Genomic DNA, 25844 nt, shown 5'->3' with positions numbered 1-25844 from the left:
GCACTGATCTGGCTGGTGGTAAGCTCCTCTGGGCCAGCGGCAGGCTCAGGCCGCCAACCACATTACGAGGCAGCATACCACCAGGCTATTCGCAGCGGTCACCCCGCCACGAAATGCCTGACAGTCACACAATCAGAGACAGGAATCCCCATTCCTGTCGCCAGCACATATACACACACATGTCCACACACCCCCTTACACCCCCCACTCATCAGGATACATGCACACACCCTCTTCATCCACACTCATCCGGACCCCCCTTCATCCACACACCCCCTACATACACACCCCCTTCATCCACACTCAGCCACACACCCCCTTAATCCACACATAAGCACACACACACGTCCTTCGTCCACACTCATCCACACAACCCCCCTTCTTCCACACACTCACTCCCTCCACGCACACAAACATGCACTCACGCACACCCATTCAGGAACACATACATGCACACACAGCACACATGCACCAAACACCCCCCACTCCCCCCTTTCGGTTGATCAACTTACCTTGTCCGACGAGGTGGCCATCTGGGAGGGGATGGGTCCTGGCGTTTTCCACCGCCAGCAACGCACCGCCCTACAGGACTCCGCCACACCATATTACGTATCGTAATACGGCAAGCAGAGTCTTGTTGGTGGGTGGAAGTCATTTCAGGACATGTAATATGACGGTCAACAGACCGCCAACACTGGTGGTCTGCTGGCTGCAGCAGCTTCAGCGGTCCTCAAAAAAGACCGCCGAAGTCGTAATGAGGGCTCGAGTGCCATGTTTAACTAGCTAATGCTTTTAGATAGTGTCTAAGGTAAATAATTAATCTGCATAAATGATGGAAAATAAATCATTATTTTCAGCCTTTTTATGGCATTTAAATACAGCAGTATTGTTTTCATGTTGCAGGCAACACCATGTCTCAAGTCCATCATCTAGGGGCATTGATATTTTCTGTACACAAATGTCACAGTTTTAATACCTGCAACACCTGAATACAACACTCAACAGAAGAAGAGTGACCAGCTAACCTTTGTAGAGTGCATGTGCAGAGTGCATGTTGCTGTCAAATTTATTTGCTAACATTTCCTTTTGAATTAGAATTTCTTTTGGTTAAATGTGAAAATTATGCAGCAAATGTTGTTATGTGATCTCGGCAGCAAATTCTCAACTACGTCAAAAATGTAACAGCTGCAGAATCAGATCATTTCATTGTGGTACATCTAACCTTGTGGTTCAATGGACCAACCAGGTCATCTTATGTTTAGCTTTCTACAAGAGGGCAGTATTAGGCCTATCAACAGATGATGTATGTTTCCTATGTGTAGAATTCTATCCTGAGAAGTCTCAGCTGACTGTTTTCTATAAGGGATTTTAGCAGGGTGTTGGAGGCAGCATGTTCTGTTTGGCTGAGGTAAGGCCCTAGCCAGGCAGAACCTGACACTCCCATCAGGGGTGGGTGATATGACTGGCTGTATAACCTGCACTCACCCTTGGGGAGCTTGGCACAGAGCAGTTAGGCTTATCACAGTGTCAGTGTGTAAAGCAATGGCACAGCACTTCCCAACCACAACCTCGCTGAGCAGCACAAATGAGACTTCAAACACTGTGGTTATAAAAATTTTTTATTCAAAATACACATTGTCAACACAGCATGAGTATCATGTAAATAAGGGCATAAATCACTTTTAGTGATAGAATTCACAATATTAGGTCCAACTGTGTGTAACACCAACAACAGTATGTACAAGTGAGTAAACAATACTTTGCCTCCCTGCACGGTGCCAAACGTTGCCAGCACAAGACCCACCCTAGAGTTTAACAACTTCAATATAACACCTAAATTTAGGGTGCACCCTGATTCCCAATGGTGGCAGCAATAAGTACATACAAGATTTGGAACACTTTTACATAGCACTGCAGCCTAGGACGGTAGGAAATCATAATGCCAAACTCACGGATTTACTGGCAGAGGAATGTGACCAGCAACACCACGTGCTGCCCCTCATATTCACCAGCACATCCACTCTTCACTGCTGTGCGGTGCATGGGTATCAGTCGGCTTATGCACACACACACACACATATGCACTCGCTTCTGGCACCTAATGCAGTGCCCTGATATCCGGCTAGTGGATTCCAGTGTGTCTGCAGGTACCCTGGGACCCAAACCACCCTCCACCCACCAACCAGCTTCAGCTATTCCCCCACCATGAACCAAAGATTGAGTCAACCTTCCCCTGGATACGAGGCTGATCGTATTCAAAGTCACACTTTGCATGATCCTGGGGACAAGGTGGGGGGATGGAAGGAAAGACAACAGCTGATGTGGCAACAATTAGCAAGAAGACGATTGGGCTCCCAGAAGGAGGTTCACTCAGAGGTGTGCAACACACATGGGGAGGGTCACTGGGGCCGCCCGCTAGTCACCGCTGTTCCCAGCCAAGCCCAACAATCCAATGTTACAAAATAGTTATCAGCTTCAGCACCTCTGGAACGGCGGTGCACTTTCAGGGCATGTTGACTTGAGTCACCCTCGATGATTCTGGTTGCACACGAAGAGTTACTAGGTCTGCACCAACTGTACATGAAGGCTCCACTTCTGGTGTAAAAATACCTGAGTTGCAACAGATGGTTACGATCCCACGTGAAAAGTGCTCAGTGTTGTACCACCACAAAAATGAGGCACAACATCAGTGGCCCGATGACCTGAGTTGCCCCCGACCATATGATTACTACAAAGACAATTCCCAATGTGGAATCTCGGAAAGAGACACTACTCTGGTGCGTGATGACTTGAACCGCACAAGTAAATCCCAGGCGCTCCCATGGAGAACGTAAATCCCACACCCCTCTGGAATAAGGCACTATTTCCATCGCTTGATGACTTGAGTTGGTCTAGACAATCTGGTCACACAAGGAACTTCATTTCCATACCTCCCTGGAATGAGGCAATACATCTGGTATGCAATGACTGCAGTCGCACCAGATTTCCTGATCTAGCACTTTGACACAAATTGAACTTTGCCAATACGAGGCAGAGGGTAGCACAACTCCGGTTGCACCCCCACCTCTGAGGGTCAACACCTATGAATGGGGCACAGCACACAATGTGCGTGCAGCCGAGGGTCAAACAAAAGAAATGCAACACACTCAACAACAGCGGGCCTTGCAGGGTCCCACATCTGGTGATCCCTTTCACACCACTTGACATTTCAGCATGCAGTGGTCCCCACAATGAAGGGTCACTCACCTGAAGTGCTGGCAGTACTTGGCAACCTCCACACTAAGCACTTCTGACCTCCAGGCACAATACTAAGTCCATGCTCATTTCACTGCTGCCAGATGGACTCCAGCATATGATACAGGTGCAGAAGAGGGTAACACTCTCCAGATTATACCAGCAGAAGAGCTACGTCCCTTGCAGGAGGTCTTTGAGGTCCCTGAGCCATCCTTGGAGAACAGGGGGCAGTCCAGCTTGCCTCCAGAGAACACACTTTGGGTTACTACACAGCAGCAAGCAGCTGACTCACGCCAGCCACAATACAGGAAGGGTGCACAGATCCCTTCCTCAGACAGTTATTCTCCTGTGCACAACAGATTGCCCTGGCCGTGCACACCATGTGGTCCAGCAGTACTGGTCTCGCATTGCCATAGATGCAACTCTCCTTTGTTGATGGGTAGTAACCATAGTTATACTAAAGTGGGCCTTGAAGTTCAGGGTGGTCCAAAGGGTTCTCCTTTGAACCACAGATTTCTCCCTGCCTTCCAGAGGCCAGAGACTGTAGATCTTTATCTTTAGTAGGGTCATGCTTGGATCCAAGAGGCCAAGTGTCAGAAACCTCTCCTCCAGTCAATCTATCCTAGGACTCAAATGGCAGAGGTCAGTCATTCTGGATGCCCAAGTTTTATGGCTATTGCTTGGGGAATGCACAGATGTGCTCTTCCCCCACTACCAGTGGAATGAAGCTGAATTGACAGGACACACAAAGCATTTTAGAACCTAGGAATGCCTACTTCCTAGAAGTGGCAGTTCTATGACATTAATAACAAAACCTCTACCCTCAGAAGGGGTTTGTCATTCTGAATCGAATTATACTAAACATCATGAGGCTGCTCTTCTGTAATCCTAATAGGACTCTTTTTCCCATGTCACTTATTGGCAGAGCAACTCTCTTGGGCAATGCAAACATGCGTGGATCCTCCGCATTCCCTGGGCACATGTGCCCTGGTGCACACACAGGAAGAGGCAGGTTGGACACTTAGGTTAAAGCCACCATAAGGGGGCAAGTGTGCCTATACTGACCTGTGCTGTCGGACTCAGCTCCTATATTAGAATACCCGTGTGCAAGTGTGCACACCCTGTCAATTGATGTAGATCCAGTATCAATATAGGAAACCACTTGTGTGCCAGTATGCACACCTGGCCTATTGCCACTTCTAGGTGGATAGAAGGATGGCGCCGGCACTTTCACACTGTACGTACAGTGGGAAAGTGTTGAGGGCCAATGGGCCCCTTGTAAGAACCAGCAAAGCCTCCTAGAGAAAAGCAAAAAATCTTGGTGAACGGCTACCTCCTTGTGTCAGGTCTAACATGTGTCTCCCCCAGCTGAAAGTGTGTGGGGGTGTTCTAACCAGTATCTAGGTAGTCCTCCTCACTAAGATGGAAAATCCTAGTTAGACCATCCGTTTTGGAGTGGTTTGCCCGAGTGGTGCTCTGCCCTAAAGTCTATTCCCTGTAAGGATATGGACCACCTCAACTGCTTTGGGCTCTCAGCCCTCATCTGCATCAGCCACTTGAGGGGTCTTAGTCTGTTTGGACCAAAAAAGTGAGTACCAAACAGATACGTCTCAACTTCTTGAGGCCAAGACTACTGCAAAGGCTTCTCTGTTTCCCTAGGGAGCAGCTACCGGGAGATGAATGCGACCGGCTGGTCAATGCCTTTCATTGTTCAGCTGAAAGAGGACTGTCCTGATGATGTGCTTGGAGGAGTACCTCAGAACGAGGAACTTCTGAGAATAATCAGGTGCCCGAAGCATCAGTGTGGTGCACATGGTCTGTTTGAAAGAGTCAAATTTAGCTTGGCAGGCCTAGGTCCAAATGAAGTTTCAGGGCTGCTTCATTGAGGTCAGCCCTGTCAAGGAGGTCATAATAATGCTACATCCAGCCTCTGTGCCTTTGGAAGGAGAAGCTGGTAAAACCTGAGAGAAAATCCATGTACTGGAGCTGAGCGGCAGAAAATTCTACGCAGTGCCGGTGAAATCGACGCATCGCCAGCTCAGCGCAGTTTCTTCTTTGTTGTGCATCTGGATTTTCCACTCATCATCCCTGGGCATCATTTCTGTACATCGACGCTGCTCCACAACCAGGAATCGACACACAAGAAACCACGCATCGCCAGCCAGGCGGGAAAAGAATCAACGCATCGCCAGCCAGATGGGAAAAGAATCCACACATCGCCTGTCCAGCGTGAAAATAATCAACACATCACTGGCTTTTCCGATGCATCACCTCCTTTGTGGCCCACATCATCTTTGTTTTTGACGCTCCACGGTACTGTGTGTTATAAGGATACAACTACTGTTTTCTCAGGACTAAAGTCTTTTAAACCTTTAAAAAGTGATAACTTTATTTCTGTATGTTGAATTTGTGTCATATTAGTCTTGTTGTACTCATATAAATATTGGCTACTTTTGAAAACTGGTGTTGAGTACCTTTTGTGGTATTTTCACTGTGTTACTGTGTGTGTGGAAAAACATGTTACTCATTGCCTCTGAGATAAGCCTGACTGCTTGTGCCAAGCTACCAAGGGGTGAGCAGGGTTTATCTGAGCTGTGTATCTTCCTTACCATGACTAGAGTGAGGGTCCCTATTTTGATAGGGTTTAAACTGACTGCCAACTAGAAACTCCATTTGTAACACACACATGCACATTTCTGCCAGTTGAATATCCACTGAATGAATGATGGGCTTTTGCTATGAAGTGTTTTTAGATCCTGCCTAAGAAAGCACATGTGGTGCGAGATTTTGCTTCCTAAAGAAAAAGAACTAAAAATTGCTTAGAGCCCGTCCAATATTTACTATTGGTTAGCTTAATCTTCATTCTCATTTATTTTGTTTTATTGGTCAGCTCATGCCGGTTTTACTTTCCCTTCATGTGTTTGTCCCTTCATTGGATCATGGGCCAAAGACTGATTAAGTTCTTTATAAACGTCCTTCCGCTGCTCAGATTCAGGTACTTTTTTGTATAGCACAATCCTGCAGTTGTTATGATGGTAAACTATTGTCATTGAGTTTGGAAGATGTGGTTCAAAGCAGTTCATTAATTTATCCTGTGACCTTAGGTATATTTTAGGGAGGCGTTGAAGACATTTGTGCTTTAACTAGGCTTAGAAATATTTTAATGATGCCGGAGTAATCTGAGTAATTTTGGTACTTCTGTGTTACATTTGGATTCAAAATTACTGATAATAATGGGATTACACTGGCTAGTGTAATTAAGAATATTTTGGAGAAATAAGTCGTACTGCAAGAGCATATTTAGCGAGTGCGAGTGGCTGCTCTCACTGCTGTTCATGATCAGTTGCATTTTGAGCTACTTAGTTAGTGCAAAATGCATCCTTGTTTCTATTTTGGATGCAAGGTTTCATTTTGCGCTACTTAACTATGGCTAAATGGCAGGAGTAAATTGGTGGAAAATCCTACTCCAAGTGCACAGTTAGCTAGCGTGAATGGCTGTTCACACTGCTGTTTGTGTTCTGTTGCAATTTGCAATATTTCCATAGTGGAAAATGCATTCTCGGGGAATTTGTGCGTGAGAAAATAGTGCACAATACAGAAGTACTCTTCTTTTGGAAATCAGCATATTCTCATTACATTTTTAGCTAATTCTGCGTGTCTAGTCTCCATACAATTCTGCAAGTTTTAAACCTTTGCAATTCTGTCTTATAGAGCACATGATAACATTTACATGAGAAACAGTGAACACCTCAGCTCTGAAGGAGACAGACTTTGTTTGCAGCACACATGCTGTTGTTCAATGCTGCCAGTCTGTGGTTTCTCTCATGTGTCCTTGTTTTTCATAAAGACATGTGTGTCAGCCTTCTACAGTGCAGGAATAAGAGTGCAAAGGGAGGGCAGGGGTAACTGAAACGAAGTCAATGGCATCAGTATCATGTTAGAAGCTCATATGTACTGTTTCACAATTTTTGTGCAATAAAAGCTGTGTGCTTGAAGCACGGAGCATGTGAAATGCATGTGCCAAGTGCATTTAAGGCAACCAGCAGGAGAGCGCTTGGACTATTCATCACTTTTTCTGTATTCATAGCAGGGGCGTCTGGCTTGTTTTTATAGTGGGGGGGAGCGTGAGAGGGCACAATAATGATAACTTTAAAAAAGGGACTTAACTCATGACATCATCTGTCCTGGAATCTCCATTGTGGACCCAGGGAAGTGTACTAACCAATCCTGGTGCTGCTATCCTTAAACAGCATGAGAGAAGCATCAGGATTGGAAGGAGTGCCCTCTTTCAGCACTCTTAAGAGAGTTGGAGGCCTGAACTTTCTCTAACTCAGCTGTCTTAAGACAGCTGGGATAGAGAAGTTTAAAGTGTGCATGTCAGGCTGACTGTCGCAAGACAGCCGGTCAAAGGGACATGCGCACTTTAAACTAAAGTGCAGACCTCCCTGCTGCCACTCGGCAGCAATTGCCCCACCCCTTCCTGACACTCCGTTCAGGACGGGGTGCTGAAAAATGAAATGGTAATAAATAAACTTTAGTTAGTTAGTTAGTGGGGTGATGCTCCTCCGCTCTCGTGGAGGAGCCGACTCTGATTCATAGCTTCACTTTTTTCTGGTTTTGTGTGGCACATGCCAATATTGCAGCACACATTTTTTCCTTAATTGGTACAAGCATTGGCAAAGCCAAAAGGTTGTGCCTTTATCAGTGCTTGTTTGAATGGGAAGCTACTGAAGTCTGAGTTCATTGGCATAATGAAGGTTGGATCCCTAAGTTCCTTAAAATGTTGAAATGAGTATGCTAGGGAATAAAAGGAAGGGTTTTCTACAAAAGTGTGTTAATTGTTATTTAGTAAAGTCTGGTGTAGTGTGTGGTGTAGTCAAATGGCTGAATGAGGTATTGTGCTATGTGAGCACTGTGTGATCTGCTGTTGTGCAGTGAGTGTGATGTGGTGTGAGTCATATAGTGGGATGAGATGCATTATGATATGCTGTGGCACTGTGAGCTGGTGTATGATATGGTAGTGTATGATGAAGAGTGATGTGCTCTATAGTTTAGAATGTGTAGTGCAGGGAGATATGTTGCCACAGGATAAGGTTTAGTGAGGTGTGATGAAGTGCAAAGTGTTATAGGAAAGTCTGTGATATGTGTTTTAATAAGGTATGTGTGGTATTGTGCAACATTGTTGTACTTTGTTCAATAGTATTATTTTGTAAGGTTTCTTGTGTGGTGTTTGGTGGATTGGTATGGTGGTTTAAGCTGTGAAGTCGTATGTTGTGTTGTAGCATGGTGAGAAGCAATGTTGGTGTGCATTAATGTATACTGTGTGATGTGGTCTGTGAAATGTGCTAAATGGTCGTGTGAAATAGGGTGTAATGATGTGGTAGGTATTGTTTAGTGGAATATTATGTTGTGATGTTGGTTGATATGGTGGGTTGTTGAGTGATGTGATGAACGTAGATGGGGTTGTGTGATGTGATAATTTTGGTGATAGATGGTGTGCTATGGTACTCTGTAGTATATTATAGTATGGTCTATTGTGATGGTATTGTTGTTGTCATAATAGTGGGTCTTAGAGAAGGAAGATGTGTTTTCTAGCTTAACATTGTGCCCTTATCATGAGTGTATTTAATGCCTTTGTAGAACTCTTTGTAGAATACACTTCACATGTAGAAAGCCAACTCTCTTAGCAGGACACAATATTCTACAAGAAATTATCTGAGCACCGATAGGCCTTCAACAGTGTAAACCATACATTTGTAAGTTTTAGTGTATTGTAAACTCTCTAATGCAAGATGAGTTCACAAATTCATTTCATTCTCCCACAAATGTCATTCTCACTTGAATCTTGGTTTGATAAGTAAGATTTCATTTTAGACATCTGGGGCTGTGATATGTGATGGACATTATATGACAAGGCACCTCTATATTTGTCCGACTCCAACAACCCCACAATATGGACTAAAGTTTTTAATCTTGAGTATCAAAACTAGTGTAGAATCACCAACGTTTATCTTGTCCAGTGGGCGCTGGCCTGTATTTATGACCGGAGGGTGGGGGTGGGGTAATAATAATAAAAAAAAAAGAAACGGCGTCTTCCTGTCCTCATGTTGTCCTCCTCTCCTGCTTCTGGAAGCTCCAACGTGGCCATGTGGACCAGGAAACAAAACTAACAAATCCTGATGCTGCTTTCATGCTGGTTACCAGCATGGAAGAGGCATCAAGATTGATGGGAGCAACCTCTCTCAGTGCTCACAATAGCACTGGAGGCCTGTGCTTGCTCCAACCCAGCTATCTTAAGACAGCTAGGTTAGAGAAGTTTAATGTGTGCATGTCACGCTAGCCATTGCAAAACAGCTGGCCAAAGGGGACATGCGCTCTTTAAACTAAAGAGCACAGCTCCCTGGTGCTGTCACTAAGCAGCAGTGCCCCGCCCCGTCCTGACACTCGGTTGAGGATGGGGTGCTGAAAAATAAAATGGTAATAAAAAACGTTATTACCATTTTATTTTTGAGTTCTAGTGGCATTTTTAGGGGCATTTTTTTAGCAGGGCAATGCTCTTCCTCTCTCGTGGAGGGGGCACCACTGATCACGTCTAGTCAATATGAAAAAGGAGAGGTAAAAACAATGGCTTCAGACAGTTGTCTGTAAACTGAATTGTTGGATTCTAATTACAATGGATCTGTTCAGTTGTTCTACAATTCAAAGCTAATGAAATGAACATTACTAAGATTGGCATGCTATTGACCTACCATAAGTGCCTGGAGATTGTTCAGTTGGTAGTGTGAACTACATAAGAATGTGATGGAACAGTCATTATTTAATTCGCAGCATTAAAAAATAAACAAAAACACTGGTCTCAAAGAGCAGGGTGATCCTCAAACTCTGCATTGGGGTTTATTTTCTCGTTTTGGTTGGCTAAAACAGATGGTTTTAGTACAAAAAATAGTGAGCAAAGAAAGTGAACTCCAATTTAGACATAAAACGTTTACAAGAGGGTATCTTTGTTTGATTTGTGGTTTTTGAGGAGAACAAGTTTAGTAGACCTAAGTGCAACAAAGACCGTGTTGTACTTTGTTCTGTTGGAAAATGGGCCTTGATGCATATTCACCCCCACATTTTTCCTTCATCCTCCAATTTTTGCTGAACTTGTTTTTGCTGGTATTAGGACTCTGCACACTTTTCCATTGCTAATAAGTGCCTAGGTGCTTGTGCTCTGTCTTCTAAACATAGTAATATTGGCATATTCCCAATCGAGATACTTAATTTACTTATAAGTTCCTAGTATTACATGTACCTAGGGCCTGTAAATTAAATACTACTAGTGGATCTGCAGCACTGAGTGTGCCACACAATTAAGTATCCCTCTAACCATGCCTCAGGCCAGTCATTGGAGAGACGATGATTGTAGTTTTAAATTGCTAAGTTGACCCAGAAAAAATAAACCTTTTGCCAGGCCCAAACAATCCCTTTTTATACCCATAAGACACCCCTAGGGCAGGTCCTGGACAGCCCAAAGGGCAACGTGCCATGGATTTAAAATGCAGGACATATACTTTTAAGTTTTACATATCCGGCTAGTGAAAAGCTCTCAAGTTTGTTTTTCACTACTGCAAGGCATATCTCTACCATAGGATAACATTGGAGCTACCTTATTCCATTTTCTTAGTGCAACTTGTAATTGTGAAGAGATAGACTTTCAAGTCTGATGTCTCTGGAATCACAATTTAAAGCTCAAACATATGGTGAAATAGGATTTAAAATTGCAATTTTGAAAATGCCACTTTTAGAAAGTTGGCATTTTCTTGCCTTAACCACTTGGTGCCTGCAGCCTGCCTCTGGTCACATGCCTGGGTGTAGTTGGCAGTGGACTTTGTGTATTCTCCCTAGAAAGGCACACACAGTGGGGATTTACGTGTCATTCAATGGGCCATCACTGGCAGGATGGGAAAAAGGGGCTGGAAACAGTCTCACTTGCACCTGAATAGGCTGTGCCTTGTCCCCAGACAAAGGGTTGCATACCCTCTGTACTTAGTCTGGAGCCAGGGCAGATAGGGCAGGATATCTGTGCACTTCAAAGGCAAATGTCTTTAGAAGTTGCTCCCTCACTTCAATGGCACCACTGGGTAAAAATATTGAACCTCAGATGCCACCACTTCAGTACACTTCTGGACCTGAGAATGCTGTGCCAGAAAGAAGGACTGCTGTGCTTTGCAGCTGTGTCATAAGGTATTCACCTAATGTTAGGTAATTGCAAATTAATTAATTATGAGGCAGGCCCAACATATCATTCTTTAATGTGTTATTTACTACGATGAGGTGTAATAACAATAATGTAGGACTAAGGGCCTTCTGATAATTTCACACAATTTCCTGAGAGTTGCCAGATATACTGATAGTTAAATGTGCATTATTGTGTACACAACTGTTAGAAATTGGGTTAGTGGTTGACTAGGATGTGAATCCTGGTCAGGCAGCAACCACAATCCTAGTCAGAGTAAGGGAGAAACAAACCCCAAATAAACCTGTGCTCACCTTCTGGTATCTGGCCCAGAGCAGTCAGGCTTAGCTTAGAGGCAATGTGTAAAGTATTTGTGCAACACTTCAAAGAATAAAACACTATTCAAAAAGACCCCTAACCAGGTTAGAAAAATGAATCCAAATGTAATAAACGAAACACGACCAAAATGCCCAAAAACATTTAGTAGAACCAGAGATATTGAATTTAAAAGTTTTTAAGTAAAATACCCAAAAAACGTGAAGAACCTACAGTGGATATCTGGTCACTTTGGACCAGCACAAATTCACAAGCCCAGGCTGACAGTGATGGAGTGCAGGCCAGCTGAAGGGACCTTGTTAGATCTGCTGAACAAAAGTGCCTTGATTTGTGGTTTCAAGGATGTTATGTTGATCCGCGTAAATATTTGTCAAGCAGCCGAGGTGATGCGCTGGTTCTGAGATGTGGTGAGGCTGCGGTGTGAAGTACTGTTGTATCAACATTGAGGATTTTCTCAATGGGGCTTGTGATGGGATGGCCAGTGTCAGGGATGTGTTGCGCAGTTGAGGTAATGTGTTGGTTCCGAGTGGAGAAGCTGCGATGCAGAGTTTCGGCATCATCGTCGAGGCTGCTGTTGATGAGAAATGCAAGCATCTGCTCTGGCGAAGCATTGCACAGCAGGAATTCTGAAGGTGATGCCTCAGTCACACGATGTGGCTTGTACAACGGGTTCAATCAACGCAGCTGTGTTGATGCATTGGTTCTGACTGGGATTGCACCACACAGCTGAGGATGTATTTATTCCATTGAGTCCACAGAAGGCAAAGCACCTTTGGCTCACTTTGAAGGGTCCAGGACTGGGTTTGCATCACTTTGCAGGGTAAGCGAACATATAGCAGAGTCTAGGTGAAGAAGCAGGGTTGCTGGAAGTCTGTTATGTATCTATGACTTCATATTAGGTGGTGAGCCAAATAGCCTTTGCAGTCACTCTGGATTGTGGGTTTAAGAGAGATGCAGGTCCAGTGCTTCTCATCCAAGCAAGAGGGCAGTAGGCAATAGGTCAGCACAGCAGAGCAGGAGTCCAGCAGAATGCAGTCCAGCAGAAAATAAATGATCCAAAAATTAAGACACAAAGAAGCAATCATCATTGTCGTGCCTCTTACAGACTTTTCTCTCAGCATGGATGGATTCTCTTGTAAACAACTCGAAGATGCCTGGAGAAACATCTAGAAAGATAGGGCCAGATGTACTAAGAGTATGTTTGCAAACATTGTGGCAAAAGATGCACCAATGTTTTGCTACTGGACACTTGTTTTGTGGCACCACCTCCATACTAATAGTTCATGTCACAAAACCACCATTCGCAAGTGGTCACAGAACAATCTGCCTAATAAATATTGATTAGGAAGTTCACAATTTGTGATTTTCTACAAACATAGAGTTGGTGGCTGGCAAGGACTGAAGAACACCATTCCTGTGGTTTCATTCCTATATGGGAAACATGTCCGTGTATTTTGTAATGCAGCTCATATTCTTTAAATGAAACAGTGATGCTTCAAGAAACTAAAAATGTTTCGCCTGGAAGACATCAGGAGGAGCAGGCAGTCCCTGGAACATTGCTTACACCCCCGGTCCCGAGGCTGCCAATATGATTCCGAAAGGGGAAGTGGTCCCAGGGGAGTTAGTACAAAACGTAATTCTAAAGATAAAAAAAACACAAAATGAACAACTATCTGTCCAGGTCATGAGGATCTAAAATCTGTAAAAGAAAATATCCACTTTTAAATATAGTCTCAATAGAGTCGTATAAAACGGTGTCACTGGAGGCAGACTTATGCTGTGAGGTTAGCAAGCCCTTCACCCTAAAAGAAGCTAAGAGGTCAAGGGCAAAGTTGGCCACCTTTCTGGGTGGTGCCCACTTATTTCTGTGAAGGGGAGCTGCGGGATTTCTCAATCGATCAGACTATAGAAACTTTCAAGGGGGTCTCCATGGCCCCCACTTCATTCTTGCTGAAAAGAGTCCTAAATGGTCCTAGAGGAAATTCACGGAATTGGTGCTACCAGTTCTCAGAATAGAGTCCAGTGCAAGCTAAGAGATATGAGCATTTGCAATGCAACGGGTCTCGTGTTTGCTCGAGCTAGAGCTATTAGTGTTGTAAATTCGTAACTGGACTTTTCTTGCCACCTAAATTGAAAATGAAAAGTAAAACTGTTGACGTAAAGCCAATTCAAAGTGCCATGGCCACTGTGAGCACGACGGAAAGACACAAAAGGAACACATATTTGCAATTCAATGGGTCTTGCATCTGTTCAAGTTAGAGCTACTAGCATTGTAAATTCATAACTGGACTTTTCTTGCCACATAAATATGAAAAATATAACAGTTGACTTAAGTTAGCCGATTCAAAGCACCATGGCTGCTATCAGCGCGAAGGAGAGACACAAAAGGAGGGTCAGTGGCCAAGGTGGTAACAAAACTGCCCTAAGGAAGGACAAACATAAAGCATTTACCAATCAGAACGAAGGATTTTTGAAAGGCATGCCCATGAACGAGTGATAGTGATGAGATTGTGGTGGGCATGCTAAGAAGCTCACAAATAGATTGGAACACATCAGAGCACTTGCGCACTCGACCTAAAAGAATCAGAAGACGTTTACTTTGACTATATGAATGGAGGTCACCTCCAAAGAAGCGGTCTGTTTTCTTTTTTCCAAGATTCCTTGTGAGTTTCTGCATCCTTCCCAAAATTCCAAGTAGTGTTCCTCATCCAAGGGGTGGCCATGCTACTGTCAAGTAACAATCGTTAATATAAAAATGTGTGCCTTCCTGGCTATGATTACATTATTTTTCCATTTCAATTTTCAGTACCCTCCCAACATTACAGCCAAACAAAGCTCTTCCAGCAAATCCTGTTTCAAGATGGTGGGTGCTGGAGAATCTCAGGCTTGCTGACTCCCAGTGCTCCCCAACTCATCCATAGGCTTGCCTTTTCTGATCAAGTACGCCTCTCCACTTCAAAGAGAAACCTCCTCTGGACCTTGTCATTCATATTTTGAAACTCCATGGCTGCAAAGAACCACAGCAGCTTGAAGCCAAACATTTATCATGGGCTCATCACTAGAGATCAGATCTGTGGAATTAGAGTGCAGAGGTCAGATCAACATGCCTCTCTTTGTGTGACTGATGGCCACTTTGCTGTTTTCCCATTTCTCCATTTCTTTCACACATGGAATCTTATCTTGCCTGTAAGGATTGCGTTATGATCAGAGTTCTAGCTTCAGGGGGAGGCCAACTTAATTAATGAACAAAGGGGCATGCGCTGCTTACTCTTATCAGATAATTCTTACTTTGCAAAAGAGAAATAAACAAACTTTCTATAAATCATATTAGCAGCACTAGGATGGCATATCTACATCTCCAAGTGGATTAGAATTGCACTTTGTAATATAGGCCCTCATTATGACCTTGACCAAATGGAGCCGGCGGTGTTGCGGCTGTGCGAGGGGTGCAGTTGCACCCATTGCGCTTTTCACTGTCTGCACAGCAGACAGTGAAAAGCTGCATGGGGCCCTGTCAGGGGGCCCCTGCACTGCCCATGCCATGCCCCGCGACTCCCCGTACCGCCAGCCTTTTCCTTGTGGTTCAAACCGCCAGGAAAAGGCTGGCGGTACGGGGACTCGTAATCCCCTGGGCGCTGCCCTGGCGGATTATCACTGCCGGGGCAAATTTGGCAGGAAACCGCCGGCTCCGGCGGTGCGACTGTCGTAATCCCCTCTGAAGCACCGCCAGCCTGTTGGCGGTGCTTCAGCCAAAACAGCCCTGGCGGTCTTGGACCGCCGGGGTTGTAGTGAGGGCCATAATGTCACAACGCTGAAATGTGTCCCGTATTCCTAGGCCAAGGTACACAAAAACGTTTTGCAAACATACTTTTCCATCTTTGTCAAATGAAAGCTACCCATGACTTTCTGCATAGCACTGCAGATTTTGATGCAGTGCTGCATGATTTTTAGAAAATTTGGGCCTTTGATTGTGGACTTAACTGAATGTCAAACACACCAATTGGTGCTTGCTACTGGTTATGAATTAGTTTGCCTTCAAAACAAGCATGAAAAAGGATAACAGTGCAACAATCAATTTAAAATAAAAAAGAAAAGAAAGAAAAATATAAGGAAGATAGCTAATAATACAGCTATTTTAGATGTTTGCATTTCGATGAACATTTAATGCAAACACCTAAAATGGCTAAAGTGGAAATGGTAATACTTTGGGTCTTTAACACACCTGACAGGAATTAGACCTATCCCCAACCAGTTGCATACAAAATTGTAATTAATTTAAACAACTGAGCTGTTACAGTAGCTTATGCAGCCTTGCAAAGTTGAATTATTATATTTGGAGCCAATTATTCCTGCAGATACAGATATCAAGTTTATAACAAGAGATCAAGAGCCCATAAGGCAATCCTATATGAATTATAGCTTGTAAGCTCTAGCATGAACCTACAGAACTAATACAAATCTGCACAACATTGCAGCGTATTTTTCATATAACTTTATTTTTACTTTGGAAATTTGGAGGAAAAGTGTAAACTTAAAGGCCCTCATTATGAGTTTGGCGAGCAGCTGAGGCCAAACTCATACTGCCTGCAGATTGCCAATGTGGTCTAAACACCGCCAGCCCTATTACAAGTTCACCGCAGGACCGGTGGCCGAAAACCGTGGTTCCGCCTGCAGGCCTTGCGGTGAACAGAGTCTTAACATTGATACCGGCTCGTAATCGATCCGACGGCAATGTGGCGGTGAGGAGGGTGCAGCAGCCTTAATTCGGGCAGTGAAAGCATGACGGGCTGTGCATGGGGGCCCCCGACACCCCTATTCCGCCAGCCTTTCCATGGTGGTTCAACCACCATGAAAAGGCTGGCAGAATGGGGACTCGTAATTCCCAGGGCGGTGCTGCATGCAGGGCCACCCTGGTGTATTACGACTGCCGAGACCACCAGGCTGCCGACTGGTGGAAACCTGGAAGTGTCAGTGGTCCAACCGTGGCCGCTCCACCACAGTCGTAATGAGGCAGTCGGACCGCCACTATGCCAGCGGTCTGACTGTCACTGCTAGACTCGTAATGAAGACTATAATAACAATTATTACATGTCTTTGTAAGCAAATGTGGAGTGGCTGTGCATTAGATCATAGATTCCATTAACTGAGTTTTCAATCAATCAATCAACTAATCAAAGCATTTGTAAAGCGCACTACTAACCCGTGAGGGTCTCAAGGTGCAGATTGGGGGGGCTGCTACTGATCGAACAGCCAAGTCTTGAGGTGCCTCCTGAAGGTAAATAGGTCCTGTGCCTGTTGCAGGTGGCTGGGAAGAGTGTTCCACGTCTTGGGAGAACGATCTGCCACCGGCGGTCGTTCTGTGGATACGTGGGACAGTGGCGAGGGCAAGGTCAGAGGAGCGGAGCTGCCGTGTTGGGTGTAGAAGTAGAGCCGTCTGTTGAGGTATTCTGGTCCGGTGTTGTGCAGTGCCTTGTGAGCATGGGTGAGGAGTTTGAACGTTATTTTATTGTTGAGTTCAATACGACACAAATAAATAATCTTAGCATCTACACCTATCCAACCGTATTTAACAATTCTCTTGCTAATCCTGTGACTTTCTTGTTAAGAGTAGTCTTTGTTAAGTTCATTATTTCAATTATTTCCCTTACAGCCTGCGATCAGCTTGCCCTTGGTGTGGTTGCAATCTTTGGACCTTCTCACAGTTCTTCGTCCAATGCAGTTCAGTCGATATGCAATGCAGTGGAGGTTCCACATATTCAAGTCCGATGGAAGCACCATCCTCTGGATAATAGGGACTCCTTTTATGTCAATCTGTACCCAGATTATGCTTCCCTAAGCCATGCCATCCTGGACCTTGTACAGTTTTTGAGGTGGAAGTCGGCAACAGTTGTGTATGATGACAGCACAGGTATGTGCATAGTTTAATTCTGTGATAATACTGTGCATGTTATTAATATGTTCTTTCTTGTCAGTCAGCATGTAGGCACATGCTGTAGCAGCCACTGGAAATGGGTGATACTGTATTAAATGCCTCAGACTCTTTTTTTTCTTCTTTTTTTTAGAATTTTAGATTCCTGGTTTCTTTCTGTGATAATACTGTGCATGTTAGTAATATGTACTTTCTTGTCAGTCAGCATGTAGGCACATGTTGTAGCAGCCACTGGAAATGGGTGATACTGTATTAAAGGCCTCGGACTCTTTCTTTTTTTTTTTTTTTAGAATTTTACATTCCTGGGACGAGCCAGAAAAATAAGTTTCTGCCTTTACATTAAAACATTTAGATCTCTGCTTATGTAAAGCGTCACTTTCAGCAGAAGGCTGTAAAAGCACGAGCTTGTGGACAGTGACCCATTACAATAGTTTCTTCTGTAACCATTTATTGTCATATGGTGTAAGCTGCACTTAGTCCAGTACTGAAAATTCCAATTGGTTTCAGTCGCATCCTAAACTAGTTATTTATTTTTTGTATTATTTTGATATATAAAACTATTATTTATGAAGAAACATCTCATATATGAGTAGCACATGGTTGAGCTACTAGGATGCAATATGGAGGAGCCACATTTTAACTATTGACGTGCAAAGGTCCTCGTCTGAGTAGTTAGGAAAATGTGAGATACATCATCTCTGCAAAAAAAAGGTGAAATTTCCCAACTTTGCCTCATTTAGTTTTAGGTGAAGTGAAATTAGCTCTTCCCCCTCACAGGCGAAAATGTTTAGGGGGCATAGGATGCTCCTTTGGTGCAGTTTGACCTACATGACAAGACTGTGCACCCTATGATGTAACATTATCATATTTACACTTAGAGGGAAAAGAAGATAATGTAATTTGTACCAGCTCACCATTTTGTACCCAATCAGGTTAAATGTTTCTCATTTACCAAGGTGGGTAATTTAGGCCTTTATTTAGATCTTGGCTGAGGGAAGTGAATGAATGCTCTTGATCAGCAGGCGTGAGATTTCAACCACTTTAGTGCTTTTTGGAGCACAGATAAGATACAGAGGAGAAGGCATCCTCACAACTGTATATTACGCATTTTAAAGCTGAGCAAAAACTGGGCTGTTATATTTCTTTGTTTTATACATTGTATTAATTTTCATTTAGTAACACAGCAACATATTTCTTCGATTTCTAGTGTTAATCATTCTGACAAATCGTACTATTGAACTGATATTTTGTCATTTTGTTATGTTGAATATCATTATGACATTTCAGACTTTAAGATGAAACATTTGGAGTTCTAGAGATTTTAAAGCTACTTTAGTATTCATGGTTTCTGCTTAATGTTTCTTTTTGAGAAATTAGTGGGGTAACAAAATGTCATTAGGTTTTTGTGCAGGACTGATGGACTTCTCTAGTCAGTTGTTTTCAAGATTAGTTTTAATCTCGTCGGCACGGTGTTCTCTGTTTGAGATGCAGTCCACCATCATGTGTATGTATAATACTTATTCTAGTGTTTGCAAATAATCATCCTTATTGGCCGAGGAGGGAGAGAAATTAAAAACATATGCTGTGTCTAAGCTTCCATATACGTAGACCCTATAGACAGACCAGCAGATGACACTGATGAAAGGCCATATTTATGCTGCCTCTATGGCTATACGGGGAACTGTTCTTCCATTCATTTAGAGCAGGCTTCTCCAACAAATATCTTGTGAGCTACTGGTAGCTGTCCTACTACCTGTAAGTAGCTCTCCTGTATGCAGACCAGTCGACCAAATTGGAATCTTTTGTCTGGGTGAATTAATATATGTAGGGCAAACATGCCTATTCAAGGCAAACATAGGTGTATGTTTAGAATTCTTTAGCTGATGTTTGTAGACACATGACTCGACGTCCGAAATACATCATTAAAGTTGATTTTTTAGTCATAAGTCATGCGAGGGCCTTATTACTAATATTTTTACCGTTGTGCCAGGGTCACTTTGCTGTTGCTGGCATGTATTATCTGCATAGAGACATTTTTTATAAACACAGCTTTTTTTACATTACTGCTGACCACCCTGCCTCATTCACTGAGGTGATCACTGCTGATAATCTTGCAGATGGTGGCCACTAATGTAATCTTATCTGATGTGGTCAATATTACGCCACTAATAATAATAGTAGCTCACAATGTTTTTCATGCAACATAAGTAGCTCTTATTATACATAAGGTTGGAGACCTCTGATTTAGAGGCATAATAGAGCTGATTTACAGATATAAATACCATCCCCAGTCCTCAGTGGAGATCACAAACGAGAGTAAAGAAAAGAAATGTCAGTTTTTCCTTGCACAGGCGATAGGATCCTTACAGTACTTGTGTCAATTGTTTGTCTTTCCCAAGACTCACTTTTTAGATTGGAAAATGTCCCTTGCATGGCTCTGTACTCTCCTGCCTTGAGTCCCCCATTGAGTTTCTATTGATTTTAGTTTTTTGGCCTCTGCAGGCATGAAAATCATACATGTGACCTGAAGGCTGTCTGTGACATTGATTATAACTCAGAGTGGGGCCCTGTGATCTGGAAGAGCTCACCATGTGTACCCCTCTTTTTGTTTAGGAGTGTGACTACCATCTGCATGCCAGGCTGTGAGTATTTGCAGCAGGACAATTGTAATGGCTCAACAGGCATTTATTTACTGTGCCAGCACAAAAAGAGTGTCTAGTGGGCTCTCCAGTTCTTAGTGGCCTGCCAGTTCCCTGCAATCAGTTCCTTCATTTCATTCATGAGGGCCATGGATTTCACACCTGTGCATACATGTTACAAGGTTCATAATGTCATAATTTGAGCCAGTAACCCCTGTCTGCCCTAGGACTCCAATTAAGTTTCCAAACTTCTGAACTTTTAAATAAATAATTTGACCATGTATCCCATAAGTGGCACAAAATAATAACACTTAATTCTTGAAACAACAGTGTGCAGATACACAATATATTTTTGTAACATCAACACAATTTCAGATCTCCAAAATGGTTTGTCCTTCCACTTTATCCTTATAAACACTCCAAGTTGAAAGCTACTTATGTATGTATATGCACATAGATGTGTGTAATATTACATTAAAATAAATAAACCTAGTCAACTAAACAAATCCCAGCCAAAAAATGAGCACCGAGGTGATGCTTTCAGAAACCTTCCTCATCAAGTTTTCCCCATGTTCCTCTTAAGAAATACTGGCCCATATTTACAAGAAACTGACGTCTTGTGATGCCGCAAGCCAGCTTACTGCACCACACTACGCCATTGGGAAAGTGCAGGGATGAATTGTATTTATAGCAATATGAAGCATCCCTGTACTTTCCTGTGCGCTGACGCACAATTGGCTGCCTAACGCCAATGCAGGCACCCTTACACCATGGTGCATAGGGTGCCTGTGTTGCAGAGGTGATTGTTTAGGGACACCTCCCTGCACATAAAAAATCATTAATGGCATTTTCTTCCTTCTTTGCATGCTACAGAATGCAGCGCACATAGAAAGAGCAAACAATGAGGAGAAATAAAGGTATTACGCCCCATTGCACTACTTTTATGCTACGCCTGGGGTGGTGTAGGAATCTGACACATTCCCAGGTTTACAAAACCTTGTAAATCTGGGACTGCATCAGATTCCACGAGTGCTGCGTGGGAACGCCCACGGAATGCCCCTTTCACACAGAGTTATGCGTGAAAGGGGGCCATATTTACAAGGCATGAAAAGCCACATAAGGTGGCTTTACCTGGCCTTGTAAGTATGTGCAGATGCACTGCGCCACCGAAGTGTCGCAAAAGTGACACTCCCTCAGCGCTATTGTGCCACAGGGGAATTGTAAATATACCCCATTGTTTCATTGTCATATTCTCAAAGCTCCTGAGTATATTAGTTTAAAATATTAGATTTCTGTTGCACATTTCCCACTAAATTGATGCATACAGGAATAACCCATCAAAAGCTATTTTGTTGCTATTATGATTTTTTCAGTTTCAGAATTTTGTTTATTTTATAAAATGAACAGCAGTTATTAACTACAGCATTAGCCTTTAAATTTTGTTAACCGTTTAGTTAATGTTTTTGCATGAAGTAACAGCAGAAAAAGGCCAATACAATTTTAAGACAACAATAATACACAAAACAGCTTAGCAGTTCTGTATTTATGTATTTAAGAAACATAGCATTTATTCAGGAAGTATTTGCAAACTGTTTATAAACAACATAAACTGTTCAACATAAACATTTATAACAATAAATACAAAAAGATGAAGTAGAAGAAAGAAAATAATTAAAGATAGAGGAAAGGGTAGTAGAAAAGAGATGATGAAATGAGATTGAATATAAAGAATTTTCACTACAGATTATATCTATATAGATTTAGAAAGAAATCGAAAGCATAACAGAAGTATATTGAACATTAGTAAAAACATGAACAGAGTATGAATGAAGTATTTCACTGAGGTTCATAAACATCATCTTGAGAACAACAGGTTTGAATGCAGGTGGATTTTCTTGATAAAAAAAGTTGCTAAATGGTTACCAAGGCACATCTCTTTTGATTGGTGGAAACCACTTGTGATCTATCAATTCTGTGATTTGCACACATTTCTCCCAGAGAGAAATGACATTTTAGAGAAATACTTTCAACATGAAGTGATTTGCTGAAAAGCAATAGAAATAACAGTATTCAATATTTTATAGCTGTTGCTAATGTTAGTCTGGCCCAAAAGTGAAAAAGAGCAAAAGAATACATTTAGGAAAGGGAGAGACAAATGTAATATATTAATACAATTAATTTTAGACCATATTGGACTCTAGAAATTAATCACCTTATCAGAAGAAAACAGCATATGAAATGTTTCCCATATTTTCAGAGCAGGACCAACATAAATCACCAGCAGTATTAGAAATCTTACATACATTTGCTGGTATACAATAATTGATTATAGATCATAGCTAATGCTAAGTGTCTGTGGTGTATTTGAAAGTTGTAATAATCTTAGTTTATGTTTTACCCAATAAATCAATCAATTGACCAGCATACAGGTAGATCTGTCTCTCATTGTTTTTCAATTGGAAATTTACATACTGCTATGTCAGCAGAGGTCATGACTTTTGCCAGTGTGGTGGATGACCACTTGCCACATTTAGAGCCCTTTGCCTGTTTGAAGAGGTCCCTATGACTTCAGAAGAGCCTAAAGTAGTTCCTCTGAAGACAGAGTAATTTGCTCAGCAGCCGTCATGTTAGCTGCACCCACTCAGCAAAGATTATTTTTCCTCCAAAGATGGAGCTTGCACTGGAAAAACAAAATACCAACGACCCCCTTTTGAAATGCTTGTTTACATTCCAAGCAGGTGGCTAGTATATTCTTCCAAACATTTCAGACAAATCGTCATAATTTCCTGAGCTCACACAACAAGGAAGCAACATAGATACTTACATACTGTAGTTGGCATAATTTATTTTGACAGGACTCAATAAGGAGCAAAACATTATTGTAACGCTGAAAGTATCAAATTGATAATCTTGAAGTGGAATACAATTGTGATTTTTGTTTAAACAAGCATAGTTTGCTCATTCTTGGTTTGGTTTAACTGGTCAAATGGAGTTTCTTTTCATAGCTAAGTCACAAATTAAAAACTGCTAATTGTTTATAGCTAAGGTGCCACTAAGCCATTAGGGCGCTGCTGTTCAAAAAGATGTTATTGTGCTGCATAATAAGGCAGAACAGCTTTGCCTTCATCTGAGGTTTGACCTCCTGGGAAGAGGTTGGAGTAACTTATCAGGTTCCAGGTTCCCTCAGTCTAGCCAAATAGACATATATTGCCCATGCACAAGTGAAATTTTAGTTTAGAATATATGTCTTAACTGGATCTCACATGTATATTATTAACAATATGAGATACAAGGCCTGATTTTGAGTTTGGCGGACAGGATGACCCGTCTGCTGAACGTCCAACAGGGAGGCTGCCACCATACTGGTTACCTCCCCATCGGGCTCATTACGACTATCCCGCTGGGCTGACAGGCAGAAACCAAGGCTGCCGTCCATCAGCCCAGTGGGAAAGTGGCGGCAGCATTTTCACTGGCTCTTAATCGTGCAGCAGCAATGCTGCCGGCTGCAGGGGGCACCAGCACCTACATAACACTCAAGAACATTGTAAGGGTAGTGGGCAGGGGGACCCCTGCACTGCCCATGACAAGTGCATGGGCAGTGCAGGGGACCCCTGTGTCTCCCTGCACCTGTTCTCCGCTAGCCTTTTCATGGAGGAGAAACCGCCATGAAAAGGCTGGTGAAGAACCAGGTCGTAATCAGTAGTTTGGCACTGACTTTAGAGCCGTCCTGGCTCCGCCACCATTAGCCCGTTGGGATCAAAGACTCCAGTGGAGACGGCAGTAGGTTGGCAGGGCTGCCCACCAACCTCGTAATGTGGCAGTCGGACTGCCACAACTGCGGCGTTCCGACAGCCACTGCGAATGTGGTGGTTCAAGGACCCCCACACTCCTAATCAGGCCCGTAGTTATAATGGTGAGTGAATCAACAAGAAACATAAGGAACACTAAAAATGAAGTGTCCAATTCTCACATACTCGGATAGATCAAGAATTATGCGAGGCCTAACAGGGCAGGTGGGCATTCTATTTTCAACTACTTCCTCAAGTTGTTCAAGAAGGAGAAGGTGTATTCAGTACTGAAACTGACGTTCAAAAGAATATGGAATCTTAAATGTATTCTATCGTTAACTCTGACTAAATCTGTCTGTTTTCCAGAATTGTCTCAATACCTTACCTCGCACAGAAATTGACCCGTTTTGTTTCTCGTAACTTGTCGCATGTACAATTTAAACGTGCACAGTGTGCACCAGATGTTTCCTCATAAAGTTTTTTATGTCCATCTTGGTCAAAATACACATTTCTCCGCATGCCCACTTAAATGTATTTGATTGACATTTATGTTCTGTTTGTTCCTGTGTGTTTGGTAGTGTATGTTACTGAAATATGACAGCACACACCCTTACATCAAAATGGCCTCATGGAGCTATGTGCAACACGGGCATAGTATACATTACACATTGTTAAGGTCTTGCTCAATTAAAAAAAACGTTTTGAGGCACTTTTTGTATCTTTTAAGACAATTTAATTTTGTTTTATTCAGTAGACCCCATCTACATCAACGCTGTTCAAAGGGGATGTAATTCACTTTTTAACCATTTGTCAATCTGCAAATCTTTGAATATGGTGTACTCCTTCGTGTACTTTGCCTCATTTTGCAGTGCCTGTACTTAGACCTTAATCACCCTATTTCCATATGTAAATTATTTTGAATGTTTATCTCTTTCAATGCCAGCCTCATTTTCTTCAAATACCCACATCGTGTGTTCCCAAATATTACAATTGTGACGTTTCGATAATGCCTTGAGTTGCCTTTGTGCATAATGCACTCTTTTCCCTATCAGCAAATTTCACTTTTTGGGTGTGAGTCCAATTATGACAATTCACAAGCTTTTAAAATTAGCCACTGCAGGAATTTTAATGGAAATAATATTTTACCTTAGCACTTTAGCAGTACTAACATTTCAAAATGCATGATTGAAATCGGCCAAAAAAACTAATTGGACACCTCTTTTGTGTCTATTTTCAGGAACGATCGGGAGATAATGCTTTTACTTGTGAAGATTCAGATAAATATTTAGAGCAAATAATGTAGTGTTACCAGTTGATAAGAAAACATAATAGACAGGAAATGGGTGTTTGATCCAAAACATACCAGACAAAGGTACTGTCTGTGTCTTATGTTGCTCACTGTATGGAAGTTTTAATACATGAATAAATACCTTATCCTATTTCAAAATCCATTAAATATTGCAATGACAACAGTAGTGAACTGTGAGCTAAAATCAGAGCTGGAAAATGTGCTCATACCAGCCCCATATTGTACCAAGTGAATGTAATGAGTGAGTCCTACCGTTTCCTGGGGGATTTGGTTTGGGGAGCAAATTATGTATATGTCAACAAGACAATGCTGTTTATTTAGTAATGGTAGTTTCCTAGGATAAATAGCTGAAGATTTCTCCATCCATCCACTCCTAAAACGAGTCACATTT

General features: G+C 42.6%; 1 protein-coding gene across 1 annotated transcript in view; it reads left to right on the top strand.

The window, feature by feature from the left end:
- GRIK3 (glutamate ionotropic receptor kainate type subunit 3) overlaps positions 1–25844 on the top strand; it is a 1024044-nt gene that overhangs the window by 469611 nt on the left and 528589 nt on the right. Inside the window, exon 3 of the mRNA XM_069223872.1 lies at positions 17439–17696. Coding sequence (XP_069079973.1) covers positions 17439–17696 — 258 coding nt within the window. The remainder of the gene's footprint in view (positions 1–17438; positions 17697–25844) is intronic.

This window comes from Pleurodeles waltl, chromosome 3_1, assembly GCF_031143425.1.
Source record: "Pleurodeles waltl isolate 20211129_DDA chromosome 3_1, aPleWal1.hap1.20221129, whole genome shotgun sequence".
NCBI classification, from domain to species: Eukaryota; Metazoa; Chordata; class Amphibia; order Caudata; family Salamandridae; genus Pleurodeles; species Pleurodeles waltl.
The sequence above is the reverse complement of the archived record's forward strand: the minus strand, read 5'-3'. Positions and strand labels throughout refer to the sequence as shown.